This window comes from Lepidochelys kempii, chromosome 2 (assembly GCF_965140265.1).
Source record: "Lepidochelys kempii isolate rLepKem1 chromosome 2, rLepKem1.hap2, whole genome shotgun sequence".
NCBI classification, from domain to species: Eukaryota; Metazoa; Chordata; order Testudines; family Cheloniidae; genus Lepidochelys; species Lepidochelys kempii.
Window position 1 is genome coordinate 48,814,423 of NC_133257.1, and position 25,492 is coordinate 48,839,914.

A 25,492-nucleotide genomic window follows, 5' to 3' on the forward strand; every position below is an offset into this window, starting at 1 on the left:
TCACAACTACATCTAAAATGCTAGTACCATAGAACAACAACTATATTTTTTGCTCAACCATGAGAATTCAAGAATAGTCCAGAAGTAAGACAAGCAGTCCTTAAGAAAGAAGTATGAAATAAAAAAAAGTTTACTAACCTGAAGATGCAAAGCAGCCTCTTCCTGAGAGTGAGCACTTCTCATGTGTTGTTTCATTCGGGTGACCAGGCCTTGCATTTCTTTTTTGCACTGTTTGCATTTTGCACACATGCCAGTCTTACCCACAAGTAGAGGAACTTCATTAAAATATTCCCAAACCGGGTCTCTTTTATTGCAAGCTGCCATTATAGGTTTTCCCTTCTAGTGAGAGAATGGTATGCTAGATCTCAAATCAATGAAGGCTACTCTCAGAAAGACCTCAGGACTTCTGGAATATGCTGCTCCAACAGTTTAATTTCTGTTTCTATTGCCTGTCCTTCCCATCTCCAGACTTCTTCTCCTTGTCCAAATCTATTCTGCCCCCAACAATCTTCTATTCAGTGAACTTTTTGAAACTTTACACTTTTAGAGACAGGTAAGGGATTGACTCTGGGTATACAAATTTGCAGGGGGACAATAGGGTTGCGGTCTGTTATTTTTCACCTCTATACATTATTTAATAACATTTTTGCTGTTATCTCTGGAGACACAAATCCACAGTTTGAGAACTGCAAAACTAAGCATCTCTGATGGTATCTGAGCACCGAGTCCCACTGCGTAGATAGAAAGATTAACCTAAATAATCTATACAGAAGTCCCTGGAGCCCCATAATACTGGGTCCCTAATCTATGACTACTGGAACTCATTAACAAAACTTTTCTTAAAGATTACATGAATATATTGTCTCATACTGTAGAATTAGTATTTGTAATCCCTATTCCATGATGAGATATCTTTGAGCTATAATGTACCTTTAGATCAGATTTTGTTTGTAAAATGCTTTGAGGAAAAAAGCAGATTTAATTTTAAAAAAAAATCATTGATTTTTATACACCCTGCTATAAAATAAGCCCTAGCCCTTTACATATATACTAATCTGAAAAAGGTTCCAAAAATAAGAGCTCTGAAGAAAGCCATGTGCACAAGTTACTGCATTATTTTGAACACGCTACAGACTTTGGTTTTGGCAACAGTGAATTTACACAGGAGTTATGAGCTTTAATTTCTATGACTTCCAAGAAAGACGGTTTAGAATTGCACAATGTAACAACAGCAGGAAACACCCTTTAGTTCATTTGCATGTACCTGTACATCCTAATAGTTCATATCTAAACTTCTGAGTATTCTTTGTCTGTTAGAAGATCTGTGCAATAGAGACCTGTACTACTGCTGACTGAACCAGTGGGATTGCACTGGTGTAAGTAATAGCAGTGCCCAAACTATTTTAAACTATTTTTTTATTTTATTTTTCTCTCCAGGGCATAAAGAGAGGTTCCTTAAACAGATCTGATATTGTCTAACAAATACAAATGGACAACCAAGAACAACATACCAAGGCAGTTATCCATGCACTAGTCCTGGGGGAATTCTGCACCACTGCGCATGCACAGAATTTATGTCCCCTGCAGATTTCTTTGCTTCCTTGCAGAAAAAGGACTTTCTGACAGGGAAGCCATAGAGTGGTCATGCAAGCATCCCCAGCAGTATATTTTGGGTCCCAGGGCAGCCGTCAGAGAAGTAAAATCATTGTGTGGCAGGAAGCGGGACTAGGGAAGACCTGTCTGGTGGCTCCTACCCTGCTCCGGGCTCAGCTGCTAGTCCCGGCTGGGCTGGGCAGGATGGGACTATTTCTTCCTGAGCACAGCATCCAGGGCCATGTCAGACCCACTCCCATATTTCTCCCCCCACTGTAAGATGCTCTGCAAGCTCTCCCCACCCCTTGTGTTTCCTGCACCCATTGCTCCACAGCTGTAGTGGGAGGGATTCCTGTACAGGGAGCTGCTCCCCCATCCACCCAACCCCTGTACATTCAGACCCCTTCATACCCAGACCCTCCCGCTGAGTCTCACCCCCCCCCCCCCCCGCATCCAGAACACCCCCTGACAAGCCCCACTCCCCCTGGACCACCCCGACAAGCCACCTGCACCCGGATCCCCTACCAAGCCCTAACCAACTTCACATAGATCCCCACCCCACTGAGCCCCACTCCCCAGCATCTGGAACCCCACACTGAATCCCCCACACCCTCCTGCCAAGCTCTATCCCCCCACACCAAGACACCCCACTCCCCCCACCCCCGGCTGAGCGCCAACCACCTTCACCTGGACCCGCACCCAGATTACCCCACACAGAACCCTCTCAACTCACACCTGGATCTCCCCATATTAAGCCCCTCTACACTTGGATACTGCATTCCTGAGCCTGCCTGCCCACACCTAGTGCACCTGGCACAGAGGGACAGGGCAATGAGGTGTTTCTGAGGCAGGCCTGGTCCATGCGTGGTATCAGGGTTGGGTGCAGCTTCACCACTGAGTCCATGTCCTGTGGGGGGAGCTGCACAGTGATCTCCCACTTCTGTACAACCAATGGCCTGTGCTCCCCAATGCCATGCTGGAGTTTCCACATTTATTTAACAAATTTAAAATTCTGCAAATGATAAAATACTGTGTGCAGAATTTTAATTTTTTGGCACATAATGCCCTCAGAAATCATGTACCTTAAGTCACTTTCTTACGTAAAGATCATTGCATTCCTGTAGTTCAAACATTTACTTAAAATACTGGTGGCATAACCTGTACAATAGGTCAGACTATTAATTAGTTATAAATAGATTTATACAAAAGAAGCTGCCCTCAATTATTTTGCCAAGTAGCGTTTACTGAGAAACAGTAATACTACAGATAGTAAAAGCCGCAGGCAAGAAACTATCAGTTTGACTTTCTGGGTTTGTCTACAAATGGCTTTACCAGGTCCTGTGATTTACTACACCTCATTAGTCTTCCTAAGCTTTTCTACTGAAACATGGGTAAGGCCAATATACCTACTACATTACAACACTTTTAAAGTTAGCCATTTTGCTTAGGGCTGAATACTAAGAAACAGCAATCTCCTGAATTACAGGGCAGTATAGTAAAGTTTATACAACAAATAATCTCTAAACTCATCAAGATGTACAATGAAAGTGAACCTGTTAAATAGTATTCAGATAAGCAAAAATATGTTTATCAGAATAAGATCTACAGTTTACCAGAATACCTTTTAGCGTCAATTACTTTAGAAAAAGATTTCAGTTAAGCAACTTGACGAATGCCCAAGCCATGCCTTTTTTTTTTTTTAATTTGTATAACATTTTTACTCTAACTTCTACAAACAGTCAGTAGCTGGCTGTGTGATTAATGCAAAGTGGAAGAAAGGAGGATATTTTCTAGTTAGAACTTGCTTTTATCTGCCAGGCAGGAATGAAATATAAGTGATCACATGTTCTAGTCTAATACTTCACACACCCCTTTTCAGTTTATAGCATGGCATGACCAAATCTCACTCTACAAACTCCAATTCTTAAAAGTCAGTTCTCAGGGGACTGATTTCAGAGGTCTGCCTATGTGCTTCTCAGTGAAAAATCAAAATTTAAAAAAAGAAAGAAACCAAAATCAATAATACATTATTTGTATACATCTACCAAACCAAAGTTCCCAAATTCAACTCCAGGACCTTTTAGTTAAAAAAGAATGAACAGTTTAACACAGGAAGAATTCACTTGTATTATGCCCCATGACAGCAGCACTGTAATGATTTATGAGATACTCAAAATCAAAGTCCTATTTTCAATTACTCAACTTTCTGGGGAAAAAAAAAATTACTTTGAGCTAAAAGTCTCCATGCTTATTTTCAAACCAAAGGAATATTTTTGGAATGTTTTGGTAAAGCTTATGGCAGTCATTTCTGGGTAAAGGCTTTCTCTGACTGAAATAAGAAAGCCAATACTATTTGCACTTAGATGACTCAACAAGTTTGGAGCTTAACATTCTATGTTGTCAGAAGAATATGAGATTAGTTGAGCTTTAGTTCAATGAATAGAATATACTGGATTTGTTCAGTAAGCAATGTAGTTGTAGATGTGTTGGCCCGAGGATATTAGACAGACAAGGTGGGTGACGTAATATCATTTATTGGACCAACTTCTGCTGGTGAGAGAGAAAAGCTTTTCAGCCACATACAGCACTTCTTCAGGTCTGGAAAAGGAACTTTGAGCATCACAGCTCAATGCAAGATGGAACAGATTGTTTAGCATAAGTAGTTAACACATATTCTAAAGGGACCATTCAAGGAAGAGTGGCCCATGTCCGCAGCTATAGGACAAAAACGGGGGTTAGTGGTTTACAGATTGCTGTAATAAGCCATAAATCCAGTGTCTCTATTGAGTCCATGATTTTTAGTGTCTAGCAGAGTTAGAAATTCAAGCTCCCAGTCTCCTCTTTTGAAAGTGTTGTGCAGTTTTCCTTTGAGGATGAAGACTGATAGGTCAGATGTAGAGTGATTATTAGTGAAAAGTGTTTGCCCATACAGGACAGGGTGTTTGTGTCTTATGATATTCCTGTGAGTTCATTTGAGAGCACAGAGATGGTCTCATTTCACCCACATAGCAGTTGTTGAGGCACTTACTGCACTGAATGAGGTACACCACTGTAACGAGGATTCCTAGGGGGCCACACTGGAGTTACTCAATTAAGGTGAACTGCAAAGAATGGGGCAGACAATCCATTCCAATACTTAGAATTATCAAACCAGCACAAAACAGCTTCTTTAATACCTTACTAGTTACCCAGAAGCCAACAACACAGTTCCCTTAAAGCAACCCAGTCTTAGGCTCCACCCAGATATCCAAGTCAAATATGATGAGGATTACTGAAAAATCTTATTCATCATATAAAAAAGTTCTACCAATCCCCAAGGATCAGACACATTACCACCCAGGTTAATGAATATTTCAGATCTTACCCAAATACACATTTACAGCCAGTTCTTATTAAATAAACTAAAATGTATTTAAAAAAAAAGTATTGGTTAAAAGATCAATATACATACAGACATGAGTACAGTTCTGAGATCAGATTCAGTATATACGTAAACACACAAAACCGCAAACATTATCTACCAAAACATCTCTGGGCTGAATATGGGTCAATTAGCTAGCAAGCTGTGTAACCCTTTCTGGCCATAAGTCACACTTTGTATAAGATTTGTTGCAATTATATAACAGTGGTAGCAACAATGACTTGCATGGTCATACTCTAATCAGATAAGGTCACAACCACATGCTGTGATAGGCATGTGTAAGGTCCACTGATCTTGAAAGGTATGTTGTGGCTGAGTGTTGATCAACGTAGCAGTAAATATACATCGGCAGGTTTTGCATCTGGTCTGGTGCCATGTTGAATTGGTGTGTCTTGGTCTGTAGGGACATGTGTCTCTAATGACACCACCACTCACAATTACCACATCTCCACTGGCAATCTGACTGAACACCACATAGCGGATGAAACCAGACTCAATTACATTGATTGCTTCAGGAAAAAAAATTGACTGTGAAATCCTTAAACATCACAGCCATCATAAATCTCTCCATCAGCAAGAGGCCAGCCATAAAGTCCCTGAAATCTAACCACCAGATATCAAACCAGCAGACTGTGGTGATGCCAGAGTAGTCCTCAACAGCGACAACTACGTTAACAGGCCCAACTGACAACTCTCTAATACCACCTACTATAAAGAACTCAAAGACAGTCCCATACCACAATTTACCCAGGAAATTAAGGATATCATCAAATCCTTCCCCAAACACCACCTAGAGAAACTCTACAAACTCATCCCCCATGAACCCACCACATAGACCTCCTACATGCTTCTCATGATACACAAACAAGGGAACCCAGGCAGACACATCATATCTGGCCATTTCACCGATGGAAAATGATATGCACAAACTTTTCCTCAAATAGAGGTTCCCCAACACTTCAATCTAAACACATACTGGTTTAGTTAAAACAAGTTGCAAAAAGATAGATTTTAAGTGACTACAAGTAAAGTCAGAATTGGTTACAAATAAAAATATGAAAACTAACACCTAACTTAGCAAGTTAAATGGATTCAAAGCAAAGGCTTTCTCTCACCATATGCTTACAGCAGTCTGTACTGGATGAAAAGCCTCCCTGCCAGGGACCCCTCCCCCAGTTCAATGATGCTTCCTTTGATTTTCAAGCACTACAGGGGCAGTGAGTAAAGATGGGGGTAGAGAGTTGATTTGAAGGCCATTATTTCTTGTTCTTATACCCGTCTACCCTCTTGGAGGATTATCTCCAGCTGAGGTTCAGGCAACAGCCAGTCTATTTACACGGAAACTCCCAGCAGTTCCATTGTCAACATGTAAAGTTCTTGCTCACACCCACCTTCCTGCCAAAGAACAGCTGCTTACCTAGGTGATAGTCCATTACAGTTCATCTGATTATGCTGATATCTGGCAGGAGCACCAGTGTTTTTGTCTCTGAAAAACTGGTCTGGGCCTGGTTTTCTTAAACTTGGAGCATATTATAGCAATGTTATACAGTAGAATCTTATAACTTTACATACAATGCTGACACACATATTTTACCAGGACAATAACATTCAGTAGATTATGAGTTTTCAAATGATACCTCACAAAGCATACTTTGCACAATATTTACCATCTTGTAAAAATGCTGAACATGGGGTACAGTCCATCACAATCATATTTTTGAGTGTGGATCTATTGTATGAGCTCCATTTTTTTGAAACTCAAGAGAAATTGCCGACAGTTAGAATGCCACAAGGCTAACAGCTTTTTGACATGGACAGTAAACATTAGAATGGAATCAAGAAGCATCCTAAAACTCCCTGCCCCTCCCTGGACAATAGAAAGCCATGCGGAAAATGAAGGGATTGCAAATTCAAAGAACTACTTGGCTAAAGAAAGGTTGAACAGACAGGAGGACAAAGTAATCTAGAATGAATTTGGGAACAGACTCTGAGAAATACCACTTTGGGGTACATGTGAAGGAGTGTAGTATGATGTCAGGCAGAGGGGCATCCAAAAGGTAAGTTAGGACTGCAAAGGGAAACAGCTGAAAGAAGAGGGATCTGACAATGACAAAATGGAGTACTTGTGGCACCTTAGAGACTAATCAATTTATTTGAGCATTTATCATGAGCTACACCTCACTTATGCTCAAATATATTGGTTAGTCTCTAAGGCGCCACAAGTACTCCTTTTCTTTTTGCGAATACAGACTAACATGGCTGTTACTCTGAAAAATGACAAAATGGCTGGTCAAAAGAGACAGAGAAGAAAATGCTTTTTAGAAACGTAAATAGATACCTTTTATATTCATGGTGACTAGATATTCATTGCAACTAAAAATAAGGCAAATTTATTTACACAACTTCTTCCAATTTCCGACTAGATATGTTAGCTATACAGTTTCTCTTATCTCCTCAACTAAAAATCCAGTTATATATCAAAACTGTCATAAAAAACCTGGAACTAACAAAATGTGTGCCAAACCTAAACTACTCATATTACATTTTTCTTGTATCATCGCCGATATTTAAGATTTTGGGAGCAAGGATCATCTTCATTCATAAAGCACCAAGAGCTGGTGTCACTATATAAATTACTAAGCCAAGACACCTGATTGCTGTGCATAGTCTCTCATACCAATTGGTGACAATATGTTTAGGAAAGTAATTTTAAAAACAAAGTATTTACAATCAATTACTTATATGCTTATTTAAGCAATTATATAGCTCAATTTACGTGTATTCAGATTCTTAATTTTTCATTTTGTTAAAAATGTTGAATGATATTTCTTATTTAATAAGAGTTATAATAGATACATTTTTACTTGTGATTTGAGTCAAACTGCTTGGATGGAAAATCAAATTCAATTAAAAAGGGGCAAAAACAGCATGCATAAACTTTTAAAAATTAAACACAACTACCTTAAATGTTCTGGAAACACAAGAAAAAAAGTTTATTAAAAGCTCATCAAAACATGTTTTCCGTTTAAAACTAACTGATTTATTAAACAAGAAAAGTATTATCTGCAGTTGGTGAACTGAACTGTTGTTTCTGGGCAGTATCTTTCAAGATTTCAGAACTTCTAAACCTGATCCTCTCAAACTTTATTTTTATTCATAGGAAAGCTTGTTTTCCTTTTCCAGTCTGCTTTTTTTAATTCCCAATTTAAGTCTGAACTACCCATTGAACTGAGCTAGTTTAATAAACTCAACTGAAAAAAAATTCCATCTGCACCTGAAGTAGAGGCTGCTACTGCTGCCAAAAGCTAATATAGCATTTCAACAAATTCTGGTTCCAGGTGACCGTCATCAGGTCAGAGATTTAAGTTTCTTTAAAGGATGGCAGCAAACATATACTAAATACTTTGAGTTTAATTTAAATGTTTTCATTAGATTATAAACAGGGCTTAAATTCTCAGAGTACTTCCTAGAACACCCTCCCTGCCCCTGCAGCATCCTATAAAAACTCTGGAGGGGTTGAAAATATGTACCAGAGCTCTGCTCTGGACAGCTCCAACAAATTTAAGCTCTGATTATAAGTGCAAGTCTTAACATAGGTTGTCAATTTCAAATATGTTTATTTTTAAAAATAAACTGCATTTAATTTAAATTTAAAAACTCTGAATTTTAATTTTTCTAAATCACTGATTTTCATTCACCCTGTACACACAAATACTTGGCTAGTTACCATGGCAGCTAGCCACACATCACCCTTGCCATCAGTGTAGGATGCCACATGTTGTCTTCCTGGAAAAAGGTGATAACTAGGGCTCCGTGTCTGTCACGGAAGTTGTGAATTCCATGACTTTCTGCGATCTCCATGACTAACACAGCAGTCAGTGTTGCTGACCCCAGGGTCGTCCAAGCAGCTGGCCTTGGCGCCAGATGCTCAGGTGGCCCTAGGGACAGCTACACCGGCCATTGCTAGAGCAGCTCTGTAGCCAGCCGCTCGGACAGTCTCACAGCCAGCCACACCGGCCACAGCTCTGGCGGCCCCGGGGACAGCCCGAGGAGCTGCCAACGCGGCTGTCCCCGGGGCTTACGCGCCTCCCCCACCCCCGGCAGAAACCAGAGCGGCAGTGGCCTCCTGGGGCTCTCCATACAGCAGACCCCTTGCTTTCCCCTGCAACACCCTTCCTCCCCCTCGCCCCCCACAAGATTCTATCATGAGTATTTTTAGTAAAGTAATGGACAGGTCATGGGCCACGATTTTTTGTTTTTTGCCTGTGACCCATCCATGACTTTTATGAAAAATACTCATGGATTAAATCATAGCCTTAGTCATAATGCTTATCTTACTATATAGACAGACCCACCAGCCTGCAAGTGACCTGTGCCCCACGCCTCCGTGACTCTCCAAGATTTATGAGCATCCTCAAATGCATTGCTTCAAGCACTACTAATGCCACTCTTCATAGGAGCAGCTGGCCAATTCACCCAGAATTACTGATAAACACAGTTAGGCAGCACGTGAATGCACACATCCAGTTGCTGCAAGATTCTGTTGTATGAAAATGGTTTACCTGGGGGAAGATTAATTGGGGATTCGAGGATAGTTGAATTTCTTTCATAATTACTCTACAATCCAAGATTTTTGGGATCCATAAACAGTGTAACATGAAGTGATATGTATACCAAGGCTGCAATAAGACCATGCCATATGCTACATTACTTCTACAAGTCTGTTGCTTACCTATGATTACATTTCAACCTAGACAGCTACACATTGAGTATTTTTCTACTCAGCTGAAACAGAGCACATCAAAACCAGTGTGAGCTTATGTAATTTTACCTTTTAAAAAAACCTGAATCGAAACAAAGTTCAGGCAATTTCAACAGTAATCCTAGAAAGATTACATTTTCATTCTCTAAAAACTTGTCACTTTTAGCAATTTTTATTCTGAACAGTAAGATAAGAACATGATGTTCTGTTTTACTGAAATATCCATTAGATGACAATGTATTGAGCCAGTGTCAGATTCAGCCTGTCAGACTGAGTTTACTGGAAGTCTAAAAACTCAACTTGTTTCAACTAGATCTAGCCAAATATTTGGACACCACCCCCTAAATAGTCACCTACTGACAAATGAAGTGAGCTGTAGCTCACGAAAGCTTATACTCAAATAAATTTGTTAGTCTCTAAGTCCTCCTTTTCTTTCTACTGACAAAATGTAGCTAGTGCCTGTCCCCAGAGAAATCTGCAAAAAGAAAAGGAGTACTTGTGGCACCTTAGAGACTAACCAATTTATTTGAGCATGAGCTTTCGTGAGCTACAGCTCACTTCATCGGATGCATACCGTGGAAACTGCAGAAGACATTATATACACACAGAGACCATGAAACAATACCTCCTCCCACCCCACTGTCCTGCTGGTAATAGCTTATCTAAAGTGATCATCAAGTTGGGCCATTTCCAGCACAAACCCAGGTTCTCTCACCCTCCGCCCCCCCCCGCCACACACACACAAAAACTCACTCTCCTGCTGGTAATAGCCCATCCAAAGTGACAACTCTCTTCACAATGTGTATGATAATCAAGGTGGGCCATTTCCCATGATTATCATGCACACTGTAGGGAGAGTGGTCACTTTGGATAAGCTATTACCAGCAGGATAGTGAGTTTGTGTGTGTGTGTTTTTGGAGGGGGGTGAGGGAACCTGGATTTGTGCAGGAAATGGCCCACCTTGATTATCATACACATTGTGAATAGAGTTGTCATTTTGGATGGGCTATTACCAGCAGGAGAGTGAGTTTGTGTGGGGGGGGGCAGAGGGTGAGAAAACCTGGATTTGTGCTGGAATTGGCCCAACTTGATGATCACTTTAGATAAGCTATTACCAACACACAGTGGGGTGGGAGGAGGTATTGTTTCATGGTCTCTGTGTGTATAGAATGTCTTCTGCAGTTTCCACGGTATGCATCCGATGAAGTGAGCTGTAGCTCACGAAAGCTCATGCTCAAACAAATTGGTTAGTCTCTAAGGTGCCACAAGTACTCCTTTTCTTTTTGCGAATATAGACTAACACAGCTGTTACTCTGAAACCTGTCAGAGGAATCTGGGAAGTCCCATGCATCCTGACACATGCCCTTAAAATGCTTAATCCAACAGCATCAGAAGCTACTTAGAGCCAAAGATATGGGTTTTTAAAACATTTTTGTGCCAAGCTAAGTCCGAATCAATTTTGAGAAGTCAATGGAAGCTCTGAAAATTTTGACCATAACTGTCTATGCAGCTGGTACAAATCATGGATTCAGAATTGAAGCTTGAAGAGCAAGCTTCAGCATGAGTTTTGGCCATGTTTTAGGAATTTTGGCATCTAGATTTTTCCAGATCCTTGTTACTGACTACATTTGATGAGTTTAGATAGTATGATTTTGAAGTCCAAGGACTTCAAAAACTGGTTGGCATTACAAATATCCAGCTTTTTCCTACACCTCTGTTGGAAACCTAAAGACTGACAAAATGCGTGAACAGAGTTCTGCCTTCAACAGCACCAAGATATGGAGTTGGTCTAAAAACAAACTGAGATTTCCCTCTCCCCCCCGCATCAAAAAGGGATACAGTTTTTCATGAAAGTTATCACAAGGTATTTTGTCCTTCTTCAACCAGCTCTACGGGAACAGTTTTGGAAAAACACAGAGGAATAGTATTACATTTCTACATATATAGGCTAATACTTACAATTTAAGTAAATGAAACCGGTTTTAAGCAACTACCCAAGGAACAAGCATAATGCCAGTTGCCTCTTTAAGGTTCACACAAGTTAGTCCCACACAGCTTCACATTGTAGGTATGTCCTTTAAAAAAGGAAGCTGGTCAAAAACCTTAGTCTATATTTTACAATACAAGCTGGTACACTAATCCAGTTGTTTTCAACCTGTGATCCACAGACCCCACAGGGTCCACAGACTATGTCTAACAAGTCCACGAAAGGCTGCTGTTACCATAGAACGGTGGTTTTCAACCTGGGGTCCGCAGACTGTCTTAGATTTCCAAAGGGGTCCACACCTCCATTTGAAATTTTTTTGGGGCCCACAAACGACAACAGGTTAAAACACACTACGCTAGTCTGTATTATTCTTGTAACCACTACCTCACGTTCCAGTTAAAACACACAACAGAGCCACCGCTCCTAGGCTTTACTTTTGGTTCTGCAACTCACTTATGGTAAGTCATGTCATGACTTTGTGCTAATCACTTAACGTCTGTGCCTCAGTTTCCCTAACTGTGGAATAACAATAGCATTTACCTACCCGGGATGTGAAAAGACTTAATAAAGCAACTTCTGGAAAATATTTAAGCTGCAGTAGCAGCCACCCTGTGCACTTTATCCGCAGGCAGGCAGCCCCTCCTCTGCAGGAGGTACAGCCTGCAAAGGCTCGGCCTACGCCGTGGGGGAGTAGGGACCCTCCAGGTAATGTAAGCAGGGAGTTAACTCCGTTATTTACACAGGTGGGTCCCGACGCAGCAAAGGGGTTTGCAGTGGGCAGCGCCCTCCCCGCCCCACACCTGCGTCCCCACTCTTCAACTGCCCCGCCCACTTAACTGCCCCCTCCGCTCCCCGCAACCGCCCGCTCTGGCCCCGCCCCAACCGGGCCCCGCCTCAGCCGCCGCCGCCCGCCCGCCCAGCGCTCCCCATCCGCCGTGCCCCTGCCCGCGGCCCCCCCCGGGCCGCCTGCCCTCGATCCGCCCCTTTCCCCATCACCAGACCACAGCGGCCCACTGCCCTAGCCTCGCTCACCGCCGCCCAGCCCGGCGAGGCCCCGCGGGCCACGGCCTCACTCACCGACCAGCGCTGAGGGTCCAAGCCCCGGGACCAAGGAAGGAAGCGGCTAGAACCAGAAAGCGGAGCAATAACACGGGCCCCCCTACGCTCCGCCCCCGAGCCCGCCCGCCTACCGCTCCACCCTCAAACGGGCGCAGCGGAGCATGCGCGAGATACGCTCCGGGGCAGCCATGAAATTCCCGAGCGGGGATGTTCGTTTCGAGCAGAGGCGGATGAGGCCACGTGATCACAATTCCTCTCCCGCCCCCCAACTCTGCTACTTCAGAGACCCTACTTGAGCCTCGCCCCCAACGACGCTTCCCTCTAAAGAATGGGGGAAAGAGCAGAGAACCCAGCGGGCGGAACGGAAAGAGCGAGGTCATGTGTCCTACTCGGACACTATCGGGGCTGACCGCATCCTGTCGAAACAGGGAGCTCTGGGCCCGTATGGCCCGGACATTGTTGCCAGCGGACCGTTTCCGGTCGGGCGCTCTCACTGAGTTTCCCAGGATGCGGGCGGGTCGGGCCAAGCACGGGGTGGCGCATCATGGCGACAGCAGTTATTATCCTGAGGCCTTTGCGCCGAGGCGCCGCCTGGGCGGGGAAGCGGCTCCTGTCGGAGGCTGGAGGCCTGAGACGCGGCTGGCGGCGGCAGGCGCAGGTGGGGGGAGAGGTGGGAGATTGAGCCCCGCGTGGGAGACGCACTCTGGGGACCCTTTCCCGCCCCTCTCCGCCGAGACAGTCACAGGCCAGCGCCCCGGCCGGGCCGCTGCCCCAGCCTGTCAGCCCGCCGGAGAGAGACTGTCTTTGCCGGACGGAGATTTTTCCAGGGGCCCGTCTCCCTGCCATTGAAGCCTCCTGTCCACCGCCCCGGTCTTTCCCCTGCAGGAGCCTCGCCCCCACCCCTTCCCGGTGTAAACCTGCGGCCCGCGGGGTTGGGCGCACTCGGGCCTCGCACCCTCTCTCATCCCCCTTTCTGGGTGGAGGGGGTCGGGCCGCGCTGCCATTGAGCCCTGTCCAGTCGCTGTTCTAGAATATGCAGGTCAGGTGAAGACCTATTAGCGACAGGGCTGAAGACGAACACTAACCTGCCCCAGGTATCCCTTTTCTCAAACACTGCTAACTGTAGCACTGCAGCATATCAGGACGCCTGCTGCCCAGACGTTGCCCTTACTAGCATCAGCCCGAAACACAGCTGTGGAGCTCATGGCTAAAGCAATGCCTGATGTGACCCACTTCTTACATGCCTTCTGTCCATCCAGACAATCCCAAACAGGTTACACATGGCTTGTTTTTTTCTGAACTGTCTTACGCTTGGTTCCTGGTTCACTATGGGTGGGCAGTGAGTGTTTTCTTGATGCCCTTGTTTCCCCTGCCTGAAGCTTCTACTTTTAGTGTCATGGCCGCGGGGGAAAATAATCTGCTTCCCTGTCACTGTTTAAGGTTTCATTTTTTCATGTGTGGCAACTGAATGCTAAATTGATGAGCCATGTAGAGAGGAATGTGAAGAAATAAATAGGAATTATTGGTGCCTACGGATGACATTCTGACTTCTAAAATAGCTGGGTTTATGGTCTACAAAAGTAATAATGTTTTAGGGGTTGCTTGACTTAGGCCATGTCTACACTGCAAAATTATGTCAACCTAACTTACACTGGCATACAGCTGCTGTAGTAATTACATCACTTGTGTGTGTCTGCGCTTCACTCCTTTCGTTAACAGTGCATGTCCTAACCAGGAACACTTGTATCGATAGTACTGTCAATGGGGGGCATTGTGGTATAGCTCCTGAAAGCCAGTAACACTTGACAGAAGCAACACAGTGTCTACACTGCATTGGCGTAACTACATCGACCTTGACTCTATGATGCCTGTGGAAGTGAAGTTATTAAGACAGCATAGCGGGGCAGTTACATTGGTGGGAGCGAAATTTAGGTGTAGACACTTTCACGGTTAGGTTGACATAAGATGCCTTGCGTTGACTTAACTCTAGTGTAGACTAGAGCTTGGATTGATGTATGTTTGTTGTAGCATAAATAGCAAGTCAAGTTCTCACTTACATTTTTGGTGACTTAAAACACACAAAACCATGACATTCTCAAATACAAGTCTGGTAATGAGCAGATTGACAAAAATTAACAAAGAGAGTCTGAATACAATTTGAGCATCAAATCAATTAAGAGATGAAGAGATCCTTCCAAGCCAATTCTATTTGTGGGTTTCAGGCAAAAGTATTAGGCTACCTGCAAAGTTTCCAATTACACTTGAAGCAGGAGGAAAATCACTCATAGTTTGACTCAGCCTTTATCGTTATGAAATTAAAATATGACACTTTTTGACTTTTTTCAAAGTTGTTGACTCATCAGAGCATATTCTAAATTCAGTTTTTACCAAACAACTTGTATATTCTTGCTTCTTGTTTTGTCTTGTATTCTTCGCACAATTAAACATAGTTACTTTTTGTTTTTTAATTCTTTCTTCATGTTAATAATACTAGGTTCGTGTTCCAAAGTGTTATAATGAATCAATTCCCAAAGCCCAGTTTCCTGTTTGCACAGTAAAAACCGAAATCTTGAAGTTGAAACCTTAGAACTGTTCCCATTATTGTTATTCTGTAACTTCTGAGAGCCTCTTGTGCACATAAGGTTGGAATGTGACGGCTGCTCCAGAGAGTTGCAGAGCAGCTTTGTCAAAAATTATAAACTTGCCTTATTTTTCTTTTCAGGTGTTTGGAAAATTAACTCTTTTCAGAAGAGGGCTTGCACTCTCGACAGTGTCTTATTTGAGTTATGAAGCTTACAACTCTATTTCTCACTTTGCTGTGGTTCATGCTAGCGTCAAAGGTAAAGCTCTGTGAATTCAAATGTCCTGAGGTCATTCAGATGCAGACTTGGCACTTCTTTACAGTACCAAAACTTTGAGAAGCATTTTATGTAAGGCTTTCCAATATCTCCACTGTAGGCTATTTTTATACAATCTGTTCAGCTGTAGGCTACCTTTGAACTCAATCAATAGTGAAGTTCTTGTTTAGCATGGCTCACGTCTCAGAAATATCACTAGGAGCATAGCCAAAACTTTGCTGTGTGGATAAGATAAGCTTGTGACACAGATGCTGTTCCTTTGAAGTCTTTGTTGGGAGATAAGGTTGAATTTGGGATTCAGAATATAGCTATTAATCCTTGATTCAGCTGCAGAATAAGAATTTTAGTTTTTATTGGTACTAGTGGAAATCCACATTCTAGCTTATGTCAGCAGCATTGGGCTCATGATTTTAGCTAGAAATGGAGCAAAATGTCTTGGTCTGAAATGTAAGTACTGGCATCTTTGGAAATATAGTAAAACCTCAAAGATTCAGTCTAAAGCCTCGTTTTAAGTAGTCTTTACACATGTTATTCTGATAAAAATTAAATCAGTACAATGCTAGCTCTCTAAATGCTTCCCAGGCTGCTGAATTTCTTGGAAATTTTATACATCTTTTTTTTTCAAATAAGCTCCAAATGAGGATTCTTGCAGAAGAAATAAACATTGTGCTCACTGCAGTAGAAACAATGATCCTCCATCTTCATACTCCTTTGTCTTCTCCCAGGTATTGAGGTGAGAGTTTTGCCTAAGTGCTGCGTCCTTTAGTGTAGTGTTTCTCAACCTTTTTGATACCAAGGATCGGCTTGCTGCCTTCCTAAACTGTGTCAGGGAGATCTCAGGGACTGGCACTGGTCCACGGACTGGTTGTTGCTTCAGTAGATTCCACTCTTCAGAGCTTCATCTTCCACAAGATTTTAGAAATAACTAGAAATATTGGGCATATATTTATTTTTGCCTCCATTTAAGCTATATTTATGTTAGGCTTCACTCTTTTAATAATTACAGACTACTGGATTGAAAAAAGTGGCTGATGTAATTTTTAAAGACTATTATAGCTCTGAGCACATTATAAAAGAACCTACTGACAACCTTCTGTACACAATTACAGCAAAGCAGGAAAAATCAAGTGATCAGAGCTCTTAGGGCAAGTTAGCAGACACCAAGCCAGATGAGAATTGCTCAAAATTCATGAAGGAATAGAAGATGGTATTTAACAGAGGGAAGAAAAACTTTTTAGAAAAGATTTGACTTGACAGCATCGCTTTTGAAATTTCAATCAACGTATTAAATCCGGTAAGCATGAACTGACAGCTGTGGAGATGAAGAGAGAGTTTCCAGCAAACCTAAAATAATTAGTCATTTACTTCAGTAGTACTGAACTGAGTGGTAAATATTGAAAACAATGGAATTTGAGAGAAAAATGTCATCACTGTCAGAGGGCCTAATGGAAACCTGAAGCTTGTGGAGAAACAACTAGAAACCATGGAAAACGTGTCTATTTTTAAACTTGTATGCTTAAGATTGCTTTTGGCTTTGAGGCCCTCTTCATTATTACATTTATACCTAAAATACTGGACTTCGATATTCTTTATATGTGGTGAAAATGTCATTGTATTCTGAAGAGAAGTGGCAAGAAAGCAACAGCTAAAGGAACAACAGTAGCTGTATTAAGGGGCCCATGTTCCTAGAAGAGGAATCAGAAGGCTGTCTGGCTGAAACAAGCCATTTCTTATCAAAGAAATCAAAACATTTCCATTAGGTTTTACCCCAGGGCTACCCAAGGACACTTAAATAAATATTGTCAAAAATAAACTTTGGCCCAAGAAAGGTACAATCTGCAGTACTTTATTAGGTCATAGTCTAGCCCTTCTGTAAGGGTAAGGCAAGTTCTGAAATACTGAGAGCATCTCAGTACTTTGAAATAGGTAAAGACCATAGTTAACTCAGTCATAATTCCTAACTGCAGTTTTAGTTTAACAAGTCTGTGCTGCATCTGATTCATATTTTATAGAAATATTCTTGTTCTGTAAACCTGTGAACGTCTAACAGTCAAAATTAAGGAGCCAGAATGTTGTATTTGTATTGCGACGAGCCATTTTATTCTCCATATCTCTACAAATTAGGCACAGTAAGTTGTCTTGAAGGTTAATATGCAATAAGAGAGAGAAACTGGAAAATATTATTTGATAGCAAAAAAAAAAGCAATTACAAGCAATCAGTGTATTGTAAAATCCACATAACAGCAAATAGCGTTGTAAGGCCTACCTCCTTTGATTTTCTGTTTTAGAAACTAATACATGATTGAAAAACAAACAAGCGTACATTTTTAATACCAAGCAAGTATTTCTATGTTACTTAAATGTATTTTTATTTTATTAAATATTTTCTGTAAAATATTTTATTACTACTGTAGAATCTGACTTCTCCCATCAGAGGGGAAACTAATTTAACTCAAATTATTCACAGAAATGTGCTGATATCCCTATAAAAACTCTTGAACAAAAGTCAGTAATCATTTGCTATGTTAACTTATGCCTTCCTTTATTAATAAAAAGTACAAACAATATTTACCAATGGTCAAGGAAGAAACAAAAGAAATGTTATTTTTAAGCATCTAATAGGGGCAGTGCAAACAATGGAAGAATGAAAATAAGCCCTGAAGTTTTTGACAGTGTCTCCTTAAATGAATACTTGTTGCCAGTGAAAGATGTTGGAGAGGATGCTTATCATACAATTTAGTTCATAGCTAGGTCTGAGGTTTGACAGAGTAGACTCTTGACAGCCTTTCTCTCACAGAACAAAAAAATTTGAAAAATTTTATAAGTGAATATTCAAAACTCTTCAAAGAGATGAACACCAGTGGATCAAATAATAGAATATTCACATAAAAATTAAAAATAAGGAAATGGACATTTAAGTACTAGACAAGAACATAGGTAATTAGCCTTGGAAAAGCCAAAAAAATTAATTTCATAAAGCACATGTATGAATGGAGGTAAAAACAGAAAAGTGCCTTAGTGGCTACATTAAGAGCAGCACTCAAGCTGTAAATACAAACTATGGGATAAATCTGGGAAATTAATAATGGATCCAGATTAAGATACTTCATTATTTTATCAGTTGCTATGGCCATCTGAATACCAGGTACCTATAACAGAAATAAAAGCATGTAGCTAAGAAACCTACTTACACTTTACATAGACAAATTGGAGCTGGGGTGGGAGTGGGGGAAACGAAGTCTCCAAAGCTACATAACATCTTCACTTGAGGAAAGCACCTGGAGTGGGTGGTTTTGCACCAAAATATTGTGCATTCTAGACCCAGATGACCCTTTACTTATGAAAGTATTCAGCTACAAAATTGAAAAAGAAAAATCTCCACAGTTTAATTTAGGTACAGGCTAACTGTCTTTCAAACCAAATCAAGATTCAGTGAAGGCTTGACTCTTGTAGATCACACGTCTCTTGTTAAAACAGGATTATAAAACTTTCATAAACACTGCAGTTTTAAGGATTGAGAAAGTAATTGTGGCTAATCCTGTAAAACACAATGGTTAATTTTGAGTATTTTCATCAACTTCAATAGAGTATTCATATCTTAAAGTTATACATCTATGGAAATGTTTTTGGTAGAATCAAAGGCCCTAAATTTGTATATTTGGATCAGAAGAGGCTTAGTCACATGGAAGACTTTAGTAGAATAAAAAGCATAATTGAAGAATTAAGAAGAAGAGAGCTAGGCAGTCTAGATACTGGGAAGGCCTTTGACCAGGGTGAAGTTTCCTTCTAGCAACAATTTAAAAACCCAACAATGGTTGGATGTGGTCATTCTTTTAAAAAAAATGATTAAATCAAAATATAACAAACCTATGGCAAAAATAGAATTATCAGATGGAACACCTTGTTTTTAATTAGGAAGAGGAACCTGGGCAAGCTACTCACATTCTTTCATGTCTTTTATTTATGATCATGGTAAAAACCTGCACCATATTTGTATATCAATTTGTGGAACACAACTATGTTTTATTCGCATAATTATTCTCTGATGTGAATGAGTCTTATCCCACCATTTCCATTATCAGAAATTTAAACTTTGGAAGGTTACGATACAGAATTAATATGGGGAAAAAGAAAAATGTTAAACTTATTATTTGGGATAGCAACACCGTTGAAGACAAAACACAAACTGAAATTGTCACCTTTTAAGATATTTAGTAAATATTAAACTCCTTAATATTATTAATTGAATTAAACAACTCTGGTGGCCAAAATATGGAAAGAATCCTGGAGAATGGTACAGCTCCTAACTTTACAGGTTGAAAATGTGGAAGTATATTCATTTTTAACATATTTATCTTTTTTACTTAAATCGAACCTGTGACACTTTTTGTTCCTGTTTCAAAAACACTAACGTCATGTATTTGCTTTGTGCGGGATGATAAATAATAAGAATAACCAGACAAAGACCTATATCTTCATATATAAGAGCTAGGTATTTATTATGATATAGAATGGGGGACTTGCCGTTACTGGGAATGCAGGCTGTGCTAAACCTATTTAGGAACCTACAAAGTAAACCTGGAAGAGCTCTGTGGGGGGGAAAATGTGGTATTAAAACCAAAAATTTATGACACTTTAGTTTTAAAAACCAGGTGCTTGTGCAACTGCTAAGGGCTTAATTCAGCAAAACTTCGATAAAGTGGCAAGCTGCGCTGAAAAGCCCAGTTTGGGTTCATTTAATAACATTTTCTCCAGTTTCATTGTCTGTGGCCTCATGCATGTTACAGTGGTGCTTTGAGTAACTGAACTGTGGAGCCCTTATCTCTGATTGCCAGAACCTACAATATTTTAAAAAGCATTATATCACTGACGTATCTTAATACTTTTGAATTATTTATATGTGCTGCTGGTTTTATACAAAACAAGGATTTAAGACTGAAAACATAAGTCACCCTGCAACAAATTATGAAGATAATACATTGAAGGATCAGTCCAATACTAAGTGATCCTTACTGCATTCATCCACTTTGTCTTGCTGTATTTCAGTCCCTGGCGTCCCACACGCTCCATTTTCCGATCACTTAGGATATGTCTACACTGTGACTGGACATCCTTGGCTAGCCTGGGTCAACTGATTCGGGCTTGTGAGGCTTGGGCTAACAGGCTGTTTAATTGCGGTGTAGATGTTCGGGTTCCAGAGCTCAAGCTCCAGCCCGAGCCAAATGTCTGCACTTCAATTAAGCTGACCCTTGGCCTGAGCCCTGTGAGCCCAAGTCAGCTGACTGAGGCCAGCCATGGGTTTTTAATTGCACTGTAGACAAGTCCTTATTCATCACAGGAAATTAAACCAAACACGTTCTGTTCTGCCATTGTGAGGTCATCAGACTAACATTCTAAGATCTGTTACACTTCTAACACTGTCTGTTGCTAAGGGCTGTTTTATAGTTTCATAGAGTAATATTTTTTTAATGTTGTTTCTGTTCTCAGAAGCTGTTCATTGAAAATAAACAAAGCTGGTACAATTCTGTATCCCATGGCTGCTAAAAGTTAGTATATAGGTAGCCAATTTGAAATTGGAAACACTTGATATTTTTTGGGAAATAGTTGCTTGACCCCGTCTTTAGTGCTGATTTTTTTTGTACTGATTTTTTGTGTTTCAGGGTACTTTGGCTAACAGCAAGTTGTATTGTTGTACTTTGAAATATATTGTTGCTTATCTGGTAGGCTATCGTATTTATTAATCTTTTTGTCTTCTCTTTCTACCATCCCTACCCCTTTTGAAGTTGAGGAAATCATAGAGCAAGCAGACTACCTGTATGGGAGTGGAGAAACTGAAAAGCTCTATCAATTGCTGACCCAGCACAAAAGCAGGTATTTAACGGTATTGAATATCCCCACATTATTGTGACTTAAAATTTATGAAGTGCTCCTTTATCAGTTTATGTTAACTAATACAGTAAGTATGATAGCACTGAGCACCCAGCTTGCACCTTTTTGCAGTAAGAGAGAAAATCTCCTGAATTTTCTTCCCGTTCAATGTAGAAGGAAGGACCTGATTCATAGTCGGGCTCAGTTTGGGCAGCAGAGGGTTAGCACTCGGCTGGCTTTTTCCATTAGTACAGGGTCCCTGAGAATAATGTTCTTATAAGGAAGTTGGTGGACGACACTCTGCTTTCCCTAGTATATGTTAGAAGGTTAAATACAGACCCTAATGTGCAAGTATCCTAGTAGAGATGTGGGACAGAGAGCAGTAGTACTGCTTCATCCTAATCCCCCTAGCAACTGAATGGTGTCTCTGTGGGCTTGGAGGGGGTGAGGGGAGAGAGGTCACTGTGTTACAGAGCTGACAGTGTGTTTGCTACTGTACAAAACACACAGACAGGGTTTGAATAACCTGCTGGCCATAGACAAATAGAAATTTTGCCAGCATGAGTGGACTGAGTCAGTTCTGGGAGGTTCTGACTCCTTTGCTGGAAGGGAGGGAGGGAGAAAGAAAGAAGAGAACAGAGTGGTGAGTGGTTCAAGCATCCCAGCTCCTGTAACAGAAGTACTGGGAACAGAGCAGCCTTTGAACCTTTTGCTCTTTTTCAATAAGAGAAGAAAGTGATAGAAAGCAGAGTGGTAGGACCATCTGTTCTTTTGTGCAAGGGTGGGGGAGAAGCAGAGAGGCTGGGACCTGAGAGGAGGTGGAGCAAAGTGGCCCACAGGGAGAAAGGAGCCATGCAAAGAAAAGAGGTGGGTGGGAGGGGGAAGATTTCGCTAATGGGTAAGAGAGGAACACTTAGAATTCACTAATGGAATCAAGAGGAGTGGGAGAAGACAACCAGTATTTATGTATTATTAAATCAGGGAAAGAGCCCAAACTTCATGTATTGAGGCAAAAATTCTCCCAACTCTGTAGGAGCATTCCTGCTCTTTTTCACTGTACTGCTCATCAGCTCTTTTCTTCTTTCTTTTATTTCGCTTCTGCCAAGGAAGGGGTTCTTGACCACAGAGAGTATTGCTCCTGCCCATATGTCTTAGTTGGACAAAAAGAAAAGAACATTGTGCAGGCTGGGACAGGGCTGTTTAAAGGAAAAAGCAGAGAACCCTCTGAGGTTTTTCTTCAGAATGCCCTCCTTCAGGGGAAGGGGTGGCTGGCCAGCCATCTCTTTCTTGTGGATTAGATGTACCCCAGGGGCTTTATGGAGGAACCTTGGGAGCTGGGCTGGGTTGTTTCCACCCCATCAGAAAGGGGAAAGGAGTGGTCACAGAGAAACACCAAGTCATAAGGAAGCTGAAAATTCTCTTAGGAGGAATGCACAAAAATTATAGGAACAGCTGGAGATTGAGTCACTTAGTCCTAAGCTAGGTCAGTACCTAGAGCAGAACTATCCAGTAAACAGATTAGTAATGCCATATTTAATACCTTGCCAGAAAAACATTTTGTATTGAGGTTCTAAACTTAACTATCATTTGTTTGACAATGTGTTAGAAACTGCCTGTTTTTTGACACCCAGCATTCCTATTTCTAGATTCGGCTTCTCTACCCACAGTCTCACAATAATCTCTGACTTTTGAAACGTTCATAAATTGTTATTTAATCTTAGAGTTCAAAATAGAAAACTTTAGGCAGCGTATCAAAACAGAGGAATTGTATTTAACTAACAAACTCATTGATACTGTTATCTTTGTAAAATGCAATGAACACCAATGGCACAATTTAAATCTGGGTATATGCAGTCAAGTGACATAGCACTTCAAATTGAAAGTAACTAATAAAGCCTTTCTAATGTTTGTCATTTTGTTGTGCTAGAGAGGATTTTTCCTATTTAGTTATTGGTAACACCTATAAGGGGAATCATTACTCTCCATACTCAGAGTAGCAGAATCGGTGCCAGAATTCTGTTTTTAGATAGTGATTAAGAAATTTACAAAAATAAAAGGTACACATCTTTTTCTCATTAAAGACATCCCCTATACTTTTACATAGTCCCAATTTGATGTTTCACAGAATATGGCTGGCATTCCAGGAAACTAGGAAGGTTGCATCAGAGTTGCTTGAATAAGCTGAACAGGACATCTGTCTTGTTCTTAAATTATTGTATGTTATTCCTTCTCTTATAAATTGTTTCTTATATTTTCAATCTGTGCTGTTTCCCACCTTTTATATTATCACATGCTCCCATTGTATCCAGTGCTCACTGAAGTTAACTAGGAACCCACTATTAAATGAGCAGGCTCATTGTGAGGTCACATGCTTAGGAAGAGTCTGTTACTGCCTGCAGTGCTGTTCAATTGTAGGGAAATAATGATAGATTTGGAGAGTAGCTGAATAAGAACAATAATAGGTATGAAAGGTTACCATGTTTATTATAATGTAATATGTCTTCAAAGGTTTCTGATAGGTTCCTTTTGTGTGTTTAAAATATTTCTTCTGGGTATTTATCTACTAGGGTGTCGTCAGGAGGTTGACTTGTAGCAGTTACTAAGATAACTATTAACTCCTTACATGTATAAAAACTGATCTGTAACATTCGCTCTCACTTTGCTTTTGACCTCTTTGACGTGTGCAAGTATCAACATCAGGAAATAAGTGTGAAGTGACCAGTTGTCACTGGGGTTGAAACAGGTTTTTTTCCAATATAATTTTCTAATTTCTTAAAAATGGTCATATTATGTATTGGGGTGGGGGGACTTCAGACCTTTGGAAAACTGGGGCTTCAGAGAAGTCAGGAACATGCACAACAATGAGCACAATTAGAAAGCGAACAAGCATCACATAATCAGTATGCACTATTATTTGTATAGTATCACCAGTGAACAGGACACTTCACAATAAGTGCATGGTGTCTAACATAATAAAATTCTCTTCAAGCAATTTATAGTCTAAAGTCACAGCCTGTACAATGCAACACAGCAATCCAAAGTAATGGGTGACACTAAGTTTGAATGCTTCCTGGAACAGGTTTTTAAGAATCTTTTTAAAGAAAGGGATGAATGGCATGAAGGAGGTGAGGGGAATGTTATAAGAATTTGAGGCAGCATGAAAGACAGCACAAAGGCTAGTGGGTAAAGGAGATGGAGAACAGTTTGAGATGAAGTGCACAGTGACAGTAGAGAGTAGAAGGGGATGGATGGGCAGGCATAAGAGAAGACATAGGCAGAGTGGACTTTTGGAAGCTTTTGAAAGCACAGCATCTAATTGCAAAGCTGGTACAAAGAACAGGGGAAGCTAGAGTAGATACTCAGGTAGGTGGGGTAACGTGGTCAGAATGGAGGATAATCTTGACAGCTACATTTTGGATGGCCTGAGTTAGGAAAAGGGAAGGCCAGCAAGGAACAGGGTTATGTTAGGTTTTAAAGATAATTGTACAGATCGTATATTTGTTTACTTAAACCGTTAAGTGCATACTACTGTAATTAAAGTGCATATGTTGAATCTGAGTAGTTATAAGAAGGGTACATACTGCTATTCTGAGGTGAGCAGGTTTTAAAGGGTGTATGTGCAGCTCATGGAGCCATATAAGTACCAGGCCCTTAGAATAAAAATGAAAAAAAAATCCAACTTTAATTTTCATTCTTTGTATTCGTTGTTTTCACTCTTGGTTTTAGTCAGTTTCATTTGTCCAGGGCTGCAGTGTTTTGAGTTCTAACATAGTAGGAGACTGTTTATTTGACACAGTCTTTCCACTGAGAGTTTTTAATGAAACTCTGAAACATTTTTATTTTGAACTTTTGCAAGTGCTTTTAGTACAAAACCTATAGCAATATGGTTGATACATAATACTGCATTTGCTGCTGAAACCAACTGAATATTGGAAAATATATAG

The 25,492-nt window shown here is 40.8% G+C and overlaps 2 protein-coding genes across 7 annotated transcripts in view; one reads left to right on the forward strand and one right to left on the reverse strand.

The window, feature by feature from the left end:
• CPNE3 (copine 3) overlaps positions 1–12,941 on the reverse strand; it is a 63,333-nt gene extending 50,392 nt beyond the window's left edge. For 3 of the 6 annotated variants that reach the window (XM_073330648.1, XM_073330650.1, XM_073330645.1), the window contains exon 1: positions 12,841–12,941. The gene's annotated coding sequence lies outside the window, so the exon portion shown is untranslated. Of the gene's footprint in view, positions 1–138; positions 1,869–12,795 lie in introns of those variants that run through there. The other 3 variants (XM_073330649.1, XM_073330646.1, XM_073330647.1) reach the window with 2 other exon arrangements.
• A 244-nt stretch (positions 12,942–13,185) lies between these two features.
• RMDN1 (regulator of microtubule dynamics 1) overlaps positions 13,186–25,492 on the forward strand; it is a 29,845-nt gene continuing 17,538 nt past the window's right edge. The window contains 4 exon segments of the mRNA XM_073330651.1: positions 13,186–13,290; positions 13,292–13,480; positions 15,545–15,662; positions 21,464–21,551. Coding sequence (XP_073186752.1) covers positions 13,201–13,290; positions 13,292–13,480; positions 15,545–15,662; positions 21,464–21,551 — 485 coding nt within the window. The 5' untranslated portion in view covers positions 13,186–13,200.